Here is a 12,640-nt window from a genome sequence, read left to right as displayed (position 1 = left end):
AATGTGACAATTTTATAATTATCTGTATTTTTTAAGTTTGCCCTCCAGAAATCCATATTACGTTTACTGGCTTGTGGTTCTGTTTCATTATGCAACAATCATTCAATGAATGATGTAATCCTTTGGCACATAGCTTCTCCAATGCTTCTGAGGGTCAAAGGAAGAGAAAGGAATTTATTCTGTTCCATGCTATTTCTGTTCTTACTCAAAGGGGCACCTCTTTAGAGGCTGTATTTAATACCTAGTTTGCTGTGATGGTTCTGCTTTGCAATTGACTCTGTTAAACAATTTCTCATCTCTGTCCATTCATTTGTAATTGGCCTGTAACAATATGTATTAGTCCATTCTTGTACTGCTATAAAGAAATGCCAGAGACTGGGTAATTTATGAAGAAAAGAGGTTTAATTGGCTCACAGTTCCACAGGCTGTACAGGAAGCCTGGTGGCATCTGCTTCTGGGGATGCCTCAGGGAGCTTTTACTCATGGGAAGACAGAGTGGAAGCAGGTGTCTTACATGGCAGGAGGAGGACTAAGAGAGAGTGAGGAGGTGTCACACGCTTTTAAACAACCAGATCTTGTGAGAACTCACTATCACAACAACAGTACCGAGGGCAATGGTGTTAAACCAAAAGAAATCACCCCCATGATCCAATCATCTCCCACCAGGCCCCACTTCCAACATCGGGGGTTACAATTTGACATGAGATTTGGGCAGAGATGCAGATTCAAACCCTATCACAATACTTTAGCACTTTTCTTTCAGGCATTGTAGTTTCGACCTGAGGACGCTTTTTTTCTTTTTCTTTTTAATAGAAGAAGGGCATCTGGCATACTTTTCTTTTTTCCTTTCTTTCTTTTCTTTTTTTTTTTTTTTTTGTTTTTTGTTTTTTGTTTTTTGAGACGGAGTTTCACTCTTGTTGCCCAGGCTAGAGTGCCATGGCGCGATCCTGATTCACTGCAACCTCCGCCTCCCGGGTTCAAGTGATTCTCCTGCCTCAGCCTTCCGAGTAGCTGGGATTACAGGCCTGCGCCACCATGCTCGGCTAATTTTGTATTTTTAGTAGAGACGGGGATTCTCCATGTTGGTTAGGCTGGTCTCGAACTCCCAACCTCAGGTGATCCACCCACTTTGGCCTCCCAAAGTGCTGGGATTGGCATACTTATTTTCTTAAAGAGATGTTTCTATTTAAATTAGACAAAATGGAAGGCTATGGTTCCATTCTGTATCGTCACACCTGCTACACTGAGCTTCCCCTTGACATAGCCAGAAAAATATCATCCGCCACCACCACCAACCTAATAGCTAACCTTTATTAAACTTTTTTTTGTGGCAAGCAGTTTTTGAAATATTTTACAAGCCTCAGCTCATGTAAGCCTCACCACAAACCCAGGTGCTTCTAAGAGTAAATATTATGATTATCACCATTTTACAGATGATGAAACTGAGTCCTAAAGAGGATGAACAACTTGCTCAAGGCCATGTAACTAAAACATGACAGAGATGGGATTCCAATCCAGTTAGTGTGACTTCAAAACGCACACTTTTAACCAACATATCTCCTACGCCTAAACAGAAGCATCACGAGCCTTCAAAACATCAAATTCAGACAGTGAGAGCATCCACCAGGCAATGGCCAGCAATTGTTCACCTCTGTGGCTTATAATGCTTGAACACAAGATGGTTTTTGCAGTTCTTCACACCAGTCATTTAGAGATCCAGAACTGGACATGAAAACTAATTTCTGCATCATGCACAAAGCCAAAGAGACTAGTGCCATTGTACTGCCCTTACTGGCTTAAAAATGATAAATTTAGCTATTAAAAATTCATTAATAACTTATATATGACAAAAGAAAACAGGAAAACAGCCTTTCCAGGATGCCGTGATTGTGTCCCAAGCCACTGAGATAATGTAATGGCAGTGAAATGCTAAAAGATAAAATTCTATTGTGGAGGAAGTGGGTGGGAGTTGCTTGCTTCATATTTCCCTTGTTCTTCAGATATCAAAACTGCTCAGCCACCATTCTTTCCTGGGAGGCTAGCACACACCCAAAGAAAACCGATAAGCTTTCCCTTCGCTGGTAAAACCCCATGCTTGACTTGTGAGTCACCTCATCTAGTTCCTGAACCCATAGCAGGCAGTAGCAGCACTCTTTCCCACTAAACCTAGAAGTAACCTCAGAATCCTTCTCAGCACAGTGACCTTGGAATAGACCAGCAAGACATCTGACACCTATCTGCCATCTCTGATAAACTATTTTATTCCCCTGTGTGCTGCATATATGGAATTTCAGATTTAGAACTCTGGTCCCAGCTCACTTGGGCCACACGTCCAAAACAAATTTACACTAGAAAAAAAGGAGAAAAGGACTGGGCACGGTGGCTCACTCCTGTAATCCCAGCACTTTGGGAGGCTGAGATGGGCGAATCACGAGGTTAGGAGATCGAGACCATCCTGGCCAAAACGGTGAAACCCTGTCTCTACTACAAATACAAAGTGGGTGTGGTGGCGGGTGCCTGTAGTCCCAGTTACTCAGGAGGCTGAGGCAGGAGAATCACTTGAACCCGGGAGGCAGAGGCTGCAGTGAGCCGAGATCACGCCACTGCACTCCAGCCTGGGTGACAGAGTGAGACTTTGTCTCAAAAAAAAAAAAAAAAAATTAATTTATTAAAAAAGAAAGAAAAAACGAGAAAAGCCACTGAAATTTCTGGTTTTCTCTCCCAATATCTGAAGTCACCTATCCATGGACAATAAAAGGGAATCTGCTATTAGCTGCTTTCAATGTATCCTGTTGCTACATCGGAATCCCATGAAGTATCTTCAAAATGCAGATTTCTGAGCTACACTCTTACCCTGACTTAGAATTTCTAGAAATAAGACTTGAAAATATATTTTTGAAAGCTCTACTTGACTCTGACATCCTACTTGTGAACCAGCACTTTTATAAAAAGAATTCTACACCAAATTCAAGTAAAGTAAGCTTTACCCATGTTCAGCCACAGAAAACTGTGAAATTTTGAACAAGGTTCTTAATTTCCATGGATTGCAGATTCCTCCTTTGTAGGGAAAGAAGTTGGTTTAATTCAGATTGGAGGATTTACCCCCAAGAAATCAAGTGAGTTCCTCAGTCAGGAAAACTGACCTCTGCCCCAGACCTCTGCCCTGACCTCTGTCCCAGCATATAATAAAATACTATTTTATTATGCTCAGAAATGTCTGCTATGACCTAAAGTTCAAAATGCATTTGTGATTTTTTTTTTCCTCTCACTTCATCTCCATGATAGCTGATACTGATGCTCTAAACATGTCAGGATTTTGTTTTTTTGCTAATTGCAGTTTTAATGCCTTTTATTTCTGCAGTTCTGACCTGCAATTAAAGTCGGTTTGTTTTCCTCTGACTTTTTCAAATCAGTATTTGCTCTCTGGTCTGATTTAGTTCCATCAGGTGGTGTGCATGTTTATTGAGAACGTGGATAGCCTGATTACCAAATAGCTCATTTTACTTTTTGCTTGGACACCTATCTCTTGTTCTGTCCATCTCAGTTGATTCTGAGGCAGGTTTTGTTTTTGCTTTTGTTCTTGTTTGTCTGTTTGGTTTGAGGGTCTCGCTCTGTCACCCAGGCAGGAGTGCAGTGGTGCAATCTCGGCTCACTGCAACCTCTGCCTCCTAGGTTCAAGCGATTCTCCTACCTCCTGAGTAGCTGGGATTACAGGCATCACCACCACAACTGGCAAACTTCTGCATTTTTAGTAAAGACAGGGTTTCACCATGTTGGCCAGGCTGATCTTGGACTCCTGACCTCAGGTCATCTCTCCTCCTTGGCCTCCCAAAGGGCTAGGATTACAGACGTGAGCCACCACGCCCAACCCTCAGGCAGGTTCTAAACGTCTACATTAGACATAGATTCTTGTTCTTAAAAATGTGGTCCTCAGACCAGCAGCATCTGCATCACTGGTGAGCAAGTTAGAGCTGCAGCCGAGTCCTGGGCCCCACCCTGGACTCTGTGTTGGACTCTTCGTTTTAATAAGACCCCAGGTGACGTGAATGAAATAGAAGAGCTAAGCTGTAACCACCATGGTTTATTAACCACCTGCATCAGAATTATCTGCAGGCTGGCTTAAAATGCACGTTCCAGGGCTTTTGTCCCAGCTACGTGAATCAGGGGACTGTGGACTTGATCCTGTCACCTGCGCATTAACAGCTCAGGTGATTCCTTAGTGGAACTGAGTGATAATCATGGCTCCAGTAAAATCTTTATCTGGGCCTGATTTGGGGACTTCCTGACAGAGGACACCTGTTTGGGGATATTTGGGACATCTCCCTGAAATTCCTCTACTGGAGAGAATATGGTTCCCTGGAAAATCCTGAGAGCAGGGCTTTCAGGTAAAACGCTCTGCTTTCACTCCAGGTGTTTGATCAGAGATAATTCGGGGCTCCCAATTTCCAACATTCAGGAAAAATGTCATCAACTTCAGCACATGTTGACTTATTTTAATCAATCACAGTGGTTTTCAAACTTGAACACACACCAGAATCAAGAGGGCTTGTTAAGATGCAGACTCCAGTGTCCCAGAGTCTCTGATTCAGAATCTGCACTTCTAACAAGCTCCTGGTGATGATGATGCTGATGGTTCAGGGACCACACTTGAAGAAGTAATGCTCCATGATATTGAGCAGCATCTTTCTGTAAAAGGGAAATGGAGGGTTTGGCCATTTCTTTAGTGTGCTCTGGAACATGTCGTCCCAGCACAAATGCATTTCTTAGCAGCAGCAGCCACAGTGCAGGCTGACCTGGTTGAACCCCTTTGCAAGTTATCACTGGAGGAAGAAGACCTGAACCCAAGGATGCCTGGGGCTGGCCCTACCTATTCAGCCACTTCTCTGCCTGCTCCCAAAGGTCTCATAGACAGTTTCTAATGACTTGTCCTTCTGCAGCAACCTCCAATGCTTTTCAGGATCAAGTCTCTGATTAGTAGTTTTTCTTCTCTGCCTAATACTGCTGAGGAATGTGGTAGTGCATTCTGATGGCTGCATAAGCCATTTAGTAAGCTCCCATACAGACCAAGAGAGGCCTGGTGAGAAGGGGCAAGGTTGCTGTGGAGGACTTTGCAAGTCCTTTGAATCTCTCCTTAGCCTCTCCCTGCAGTTCCAAGGAAGCAGTGACTTGGGGGTTCATATTCAAATGCCAGAGAACTCACTTTCCCCCCAGAGCACATGCTTTGTTTTTAAAAAGAAAAAAAGGAATACAAAATAGTGACTTTTCCTGTGGACCATTGCAATATGATTTGAACCCTCAGTACCACCCCCCCTAACCCCAGGGGGAAAAAAAAAAATGAACAGCTCATGATCCAGGCTTAAACATTCATGGAAAAGGGAATGAAAATAAGAATTACATTTTATGATCGATTTGAATTTTCATCAAGGAGGCTTTTCATCGCTGTTACTTATTCTTTGTACAGTCACAATTCTGCTAAAATGTATTATCATTGCAGCATGTAGAGATAACTATTGGAAATCAAGTTCGACAGACTGTAGATCAAATTCAAAATCCATAAAACCTAAAGGAATTGGATACCTTTATAATGATATTTAACATTCCACGAAGTGAGGAAAAAAATTATTGCTTTTTGAAAGGTCAGGGGAAGCAGTAGCATTGAAAGAATATGAATGTTCCCCTATATCAGCTGTGTTTACAAGTTACTGGGCATAGGATTTGTCTAGTCTAGCTGGCGGACGCCGCCTTGTAACAGTGGAATCATCTTACATTTGCCCTGCTCTTTTAATGTTTCAAAGGCGTTTGCATCCATTACTTCATTTCATCTTCTCAGCATCCTCTGTCCCTTTCCAAGAACAGTTATTATTCTCCTCATTATGTAGACCCAGAGTGGTTCAGACTTTGGAGGTCAGCTCAGCAAATCCTGCAGTGCCAGCCTTTTTCCATTATACCAGGTCCCTACTGGCAACATATTCAGAATGATACCACCTTTGCTTTTCTATTATGTACATAAGAGTTGCACACAACTTTCCCCGAGGTGCCTGCTACTTTTATCTTTCCTCCAGGACCCCCTCCCCAAGTGACACACTGTTTGTTTGCCTGTCTGCCCTTTTCTACATTTTGAGATTCTCTCCCTCTCTTTTTCTCTCTCCATTGTCTCTCTTCCCCTACTCATCTCCCTCCCTGCCATCCTTCCTTATCTATCCTCTTTCATCTCCTCATAAACACTCTTTTGCAGCAGTGGTTTACAAATTTCACTTGAGAATTTACAGGGAAATATGAAAGGGTTCTTTCTCCAAGTGTCTTGCAATTGACTTGGAATCAGTGAGTTAAACAAAAGGGACTGAGCCTCTAACTCTGGGAATTTCAAGGCTCCAGTGACAGCAATTGACCTGCTGTCCCCTCCACCTGTGTCTATAAGGGTCTGCCCTGGGAACCACCTTACACGTCAATGCTTTCACTGTTCACTTGTGTATGTTATTCAAATTCACGTAAGTTAGGATAAATATCTAGGATGATAAAAAGCAATCCTGACGGGTGGGATTAGAGAATCACTTCTTTCTGTAGTTAATAACAAAAAGCAATCCTGTTCAGGCTCTTTGGATAAGCCTTCCTGCTTTCCTTCTTCTGTTCTTGTTCTCCCTTAGCCCAAAGCAGCAAGCCAAGATGGCGGAGTACTGCCGACTGATCTTCGGGGATGCCCTTCTCATGGAGCCCCTGGAAAAATATCCAGTAAGCAGTTTTGATGTTTGTCTTTGAAGGAATGTGTGCATTATTGATGAACAAGGTTGAGGGAAAACTTACTTCCTTTTCATGTTTATGTTTCTTGGTAAGATTAATGCAGTTGATGATGAAATCTTTGACAAGGAGGATACTAGCAATGGGCCCCACAAAGTGTACAGGAAGTGCCTCTGCTCTCTTCCTCTTCCCACACTCTTCTCTCTCACTGGCTGCCTGATGAAACTCAATCAAGAGTGCAGATTTCCCAACAATTACAATCAGCCCATAGAGACAGTCCAAGAGGACAGGCCTCTGCTCACTCCCAAGGAACCTCATCACACCCCTTTGAGATGAGTGGGTTGGCAAAACAGGACACTGCAGGTGGCGCAATGTCTTCTTGGCCTGTCCCTGCTGGCTGCTTTCTATTTCCTTGCATGCACCTTTCGGTGTGGCACAACTCAGGTTGCCCATTGCCATGATGATATCTCTGCTTTAGGAAGGAAAGCAGCAGAAATATGCTAAAGTAACATTTTCCTTCCTGCACCCTTTTGCCCGATCTCCATGCATTTTTAAGTGAGTTTATACCAGTCCCTACACTCATTGCAAGCCAAGAATAGAGGACCAACTTAGGCGTTCTATAGGTTTTCTCAAAGTAACCTATCTTGTGACTTGCACACATGCTTTCTGATATAATATCTAATGACCCTCTCATGGGAAATTGGTTTTCCCATTAGATGTACAAACTTGAAACAGTAAAAATAAGGCTTGCAAATATGGTACCTTGAACCTTAGGGCTGGGAGGAAATCTAAAGCCACCTCGTCCTCTTCTGCTGATGCCAGGGACATGTGCAGCTAAACTACCTAGTATCAGGATAGGGATTTTGCCGATTTTAAGGGGCATCTGAAAAAATGATTTCATGGGCTTACCTGGAAGCTTCTGCCCGTCTTTACCGACTTCTCCTAGCAGATGCCTGGCTTCCCTCCTTTGAAAATTCAGGCCAGGGCCTTCTTATCTGTCCTAAATCAAGATGATTGGGTTTCTATGGTCCATTGGAAAATTCATAAATGTTCAGATTTAGTACATCAAATCTACCAGTATATTTCTATGGTCTTATTCATGTAGAATATGTTGCAAAAAAAAAAAAGTATAGTAATGAAAATGTATCTTTGATGTAAATAGCCCCCGTGCAGGATACACTAAGAGTTTAATGAGCAGTGTTGAAGGTGGGGAAGAACAGTCTAGACATTCGGTATACAAAGCTGAACAGGGGATCTGGGGAGGGGATCTGAAAGAGGGAGCAGTAGTTTTAAAGAGTATGCCTTTCATTTCTACTAGCTGGAATCTGGAGTTCCTCTTCCAAGCCCTATGGATTTAATGTATAAAATTTTGGTGAAAAATAAGAAGAAATCACACAAGTCATCAGAAGGAAGCGGCAAAAAGAAGCTCTCAGAACAAGCCTCCAACACCTGCAGTGACTCCTCCAGCATGTTCGAGCCCTCATCCCCAGGAGCCGGTGAGGGGCTGGTGGGCTCTCCCCATCATGTTCTGTGTTGGTTTAAGAATTGCTGCTCTGGGCCGGGCGCGGTGGCTCAAGCCTGTAATCCCAGCACTTTGGGAGGCCGAGACGGGTGGATCACGAGGTCAGGAGATCGAGACCATCCTGGTTAACACGGTGAAACCCCGTCTCTACTAAAAAAATACAAAAAACTAGCCGGGTGAGGTGGCGGGCGCCTGTAGTCCCAGCTACTCGGGAGGCTGAGGCAGGAGAATGGCGTAAACCCGGGAGGAGGAGCTTGCAGTGAGCTGAGATCTGGCCACTGCACTCTAGCCTGGGCGACAGAGCGAGACTCCGTCGCAAAAAAAAAAAAAAAAAGAATTGCTGCTCTGGGCTGTGCGCGGTGGCTCATGCCTATAATTCCAGTACTTTGGGAGGCCGAGGCAGGTAGATCACAAGATCAGGAGTTCGAGACCATCCTGGCCAACATGGTGAAACCCCGTCTCTTTGGTGGCCAACATGATGAAACCCCATTTCTTTGGTGGCCAACATGGTGAAACCCTGTCTCTTTGCAAAAATGCAAAAAGTAGCTGGGCATAGTGACATGTGCCTATAGTCCCAGCTACTCAGGAGGCTGAGGCAGGAGAATCACTTGAACCTGGGAGGCAGATGTTGCAGTAAGACAAGATCTAGCCACTGCACTCCTGCCTGGTGACAGAGCGAGACTCCATCTCAAAAAAAAAAAAAGAATTAAAAAGAATTTGCTGCTCTGAAATTAGCTTGAAGGACTTTGAACATTCCTATTTCTGCACAGTTTTAAACTACTGGTTTTCTCTCCCTGCTACCAACGTAGTGGCTTAAACCAACACAAATGCATTATCCTCTAGTCCTATAAGTCAGGAAGCCCCCTGGGTTTCACTGGGCTATACTCCAGGTGTGGGCGGGGCTGTGTTTCTTCCTGGAGGCTCTAAGGGAGAAGCTGTTTCCTTGCTTTTTCCAGCTTCTAGAGGCCACCCACATTCGTTGGCTTGGGGCTCCTTCCTCCAGCTTCAAAGCCAGCAAGGCTACATTTCACTAACCTTTCTTTTGTGGTCACATCTCCCTCTGACCACAGGCAGGAAATGTCCTCTGCTGGCAAGAACTCAAGTCCATCCAGATAATCCAGAATAATTGTGCCCATGTCAAGGTCTTTAACTCCATCTCACCTGCAATGTCCCTTTTCTCATGCAAGCTAACATATTCATGGAGCAGAGACATCTCTAGGAGGTCATTATTCTGGCTACCATGTAAGCCAAATAGTCTTCAGAGTGACCATGTGACTTTAAGCTTCATAATGGGAAATATTAACTATAGAACTGAGCACTGGATGCATTGTCATTGACGATATTCTGAAGAGTTCTGGGCATTTCAATTTTTTCATGTTTTAAAGAGCTTTTTAAAATCTGTGACATGGCAAAATTGCTTAAATTATCTTTCGAAGCTCCTAGAGGATGCCTCATATCATTTCTTTCCCTTTTAAATTAAGGTCGAAATAGATTTCTGTGGTTGATGAGAAAAGAATTCAGTGGTCACTCATTTCCTTTGGATTATTTGTCATTTAGTCTAATTTATCTTCCAAGTTCAGTCAGAAGCTTGGCAATCTGAAGACTGCATTACAGACATCTCCTGATTGCAGGGTGATTAAGTGGAAGAAACTTTAAGCTTGACTCTAGGAAGTTTTTCAGTTATAAGTTAAACATAGGAACAATCACTTTGGAAAACCACTGAGCAGTGTCTATAAAAGCTGAATATATGCAGTCCCTGTACCTCAGGAGTTCCATTCCTAGGTATATACTTGACAAAGATGTGTATTTAGGTTTACTAAGAGACACGTACAAGAATTGCTTAAAGCAGCCGTATTCAGAATAGCCAAATACTGGAAACCAAATACCCATCAACAGATAAATGAATTATGGTATATTCACACAAAGGAAGAATATGCAGCAATGAGAATGATCTATAGCTAAATGAAGACTACGGATGAATCACTATAAATAAACATAAGCTGAGCAAAGGAAGTCAGGTACAAAAAAACTACATACTGTATGATTTAACCTATATAACATACAAAAAACAGGCAAAACTAATTTATGCTATTAGAAGTCAGGATAATGGGTTCCCTTGGGGGAAAAGCAACCAGAAGAGAGCCCAAGAGCCTTCTAGAGACTGGTTGTATTTTGTTTCTTGATCTGGATATCACTTACTGAGACACGTTTATTTGGGAAAATTCTTTGCACTGTGGACTTACAATATGTGTACTTTTCTGTACGCCTATTATGCATCAGTTATAAGATTTTAAAATAATTAAAATATAAACTCTAGGACAATCAGGGTTAAAAAAAAAAAAAGTAGCCTGAGACTCTGATTTATCTTTTCTTCTATTTTTCTGTCTCAGTTGCCTGTTTTTTTTGTTTAGACTAAAATCTTTATCAACAGACATTATATAATTCTTTGAAAGGGTTTGTCCTGTAGCTTTTGAATGTGGACTTGCATCATTATTGTGCAGGTCTTTCAAAATTTTTTCAAAAATAATTTTTGTTCTCAGTAAAAATGTTCTCTTTGAAGTTTGGAAGTGAATATCATTAACAGGGCTATCATTCACACCTATTTCCTAACACAACTCTATCTCTTGAATGCTAGCAAGCAAACCTTGTCATCCTTTGCATGTGGGTGCTTGTGTTTTTTACCATCTGCCTTTCCCACTACCAGTTCTCTTCCTCTTATTAACAGGATGCATAACACAAATGACGATTTTTATAGGCAGTGAACATTATTGCTTAATACAGAGAAAGGGCAACAATCTGTTAGTTATTCAGTAGATTTCCTAAGCTAGCCCTGTCGTCTCTTATGCAATCAATGGAAACTTTTGGACATTTTAATACGTAGGTAGGCCCCTGAATAAAGAGCACTGCTAATTTACCATTTGGTTTGTAGATATTCACAGTATTGGGAACTCAGAAACTTGAAAAACGTGAAAGGTATTGTATTTCAAAGCTAGTTGACTTATCATGGCCCCCGTAGGCCAGATGCCTCTTGCAGGATTCAGCCCTTTGCTAGTAGACTTGTCCTAACGAACTAGGGTAAAGTAAGATATCTTTTATAGTTCAACAAGGTTTCCCGAACATCCCTCCAAAGATTTACAAGAGAAATATCAGATTTCTGCTTTTTACAGTAAAGCGAGACAAATTCTTTCTTTCCCACAGAAACTAAAGAATGACCTGATTGGCTATTTGAAATGACTGTGAATTGTTGGGTCCTGTGAAGTATTTTGTAGAAAGCTCTGCCAAAGAATTTTTTTAAATTACTTAACTAAGAGAACCCCTCTCTGATTTTTTTTTTAAAAAGTAATAAGAACTTGGGATAAATTTCATTATAAAAATGCTTAAGTGGCAATACCCTAAAAGAATGTGTCTCTAATATAGTAGTAAGACACGTTTTATATCCAAAATATAATCAATTCATCTTATTAATTAATACAATATCAGCGTTATAAAGTGGTTGTATGTGGTTTTCCTTAATAAACAATCCAATACATAATAACCCTTGTTGGTTGCAGAAATCTTTTCTCCCCTGGAGATTTTTAAGCAGTACTTTTTTCACTGCTGTCATTCAGTAATTGAACTGTGTCAACCAAGTGAAAACATTTATAAGCTTCTCAGAGGACAGTGCAGTGGTACTGTCTCCATTTATATATAGATGGAGTAGGGCAGCTAACTTTCAGAAGGCTGGCAGCAGGCGGTGGGGAGAGGGGGCGGGTGCAAGTTACTTCATTGTTGAACCATTATTGCCATCTATTGGACTCATCATGCTATTGCATTGTGTGAACCCTGAAAGATAGTGGTTAAATCAATTTAGAACTTTCGAACAATGTAGAACAACCTCATTGACTTTTTACTTGAAAATCTTTTTTATATAATGGATATTACTGGGTCTGACTGAAGCCCATAGCTATGGAAGAATGTAATGCTTTATACTGATATGAATATTTAACCTAGCAGAAATACCCACTAATTCTTCAGGGGAAAAACAATTTATTTAATTACTTGTATACTGGCTAAATATGTAGCTTTAATTACTGTATATTGGCTAAATATGAAGCTGAATTATTTCTGATGGAGTTAGATTTCCAATCATGCTGATATTTAAGGACGCACCCATGTTATCCTGTCCTCTTAAAAAGAATATCAGCGTTTTCTACGATATGTGCTTTGTTGTGATGACAATACATCCATCAAATAAGCTTGCAGACAAATATTAGGATAAAGTTGGCCCTTCACGATTTTTGTGTAGTGAGTTTGCTGCCAAAGCCCCAGAGTCCCTGCCCCAGCTCCTAACTTCTTTCACTTCTGCAAGGTCCTCTCTGGCCTTGGGGAAAATGTCAACACAAG

The 12,640-nt window shown here is 41.7% G+C and overlaps 1 protein-coding gene across 3 annotated transcripts in view; it reads left to right on the top strand.

The window, feature by feature from the left end:
* PLCB1 (phospholipase C beta 1) overlaps nt 1-12,640 on the top strand; it is a 587,065-nt gene that overhangs the window by 339,430 nt on the left and 234,995 nt on the right. For all 3 annotated transcript variants that reach the window (XM_030915597.1, XM_030915595.1, XM_030915596.1), the window contains exons 11-12: nt 6,645-6,729; nt 8,054-8,231. In XM_030915597.1, the coding sequence (XP_030771457.1) occupies nt 6,645-6,729; nt 8,054-8,231 (263 nt within the window). The remainder of the gene's footprint in view (nt 1-6,644; nt 6,730-8,053; nt 8,232-12,640) is intronic.

Source organism: Rhinopithecus roxellana, chromosome 13, assembly GCF_007565055.1.
Source record: "Rhinopithecus roxellana isolate Shanxi Qingling chromosome 13, ASM756505v1, whole genome shotgun sequence".
NCBI lineage: Eukaryota > Metazoa > Chordata > Mammalia > Primates > Cercopithecidae > Rhinopithecus > Rhinopithecus roxellana.
This window is presented reverse-complemented; position numbering and strand designations above follow the sequence as displayed.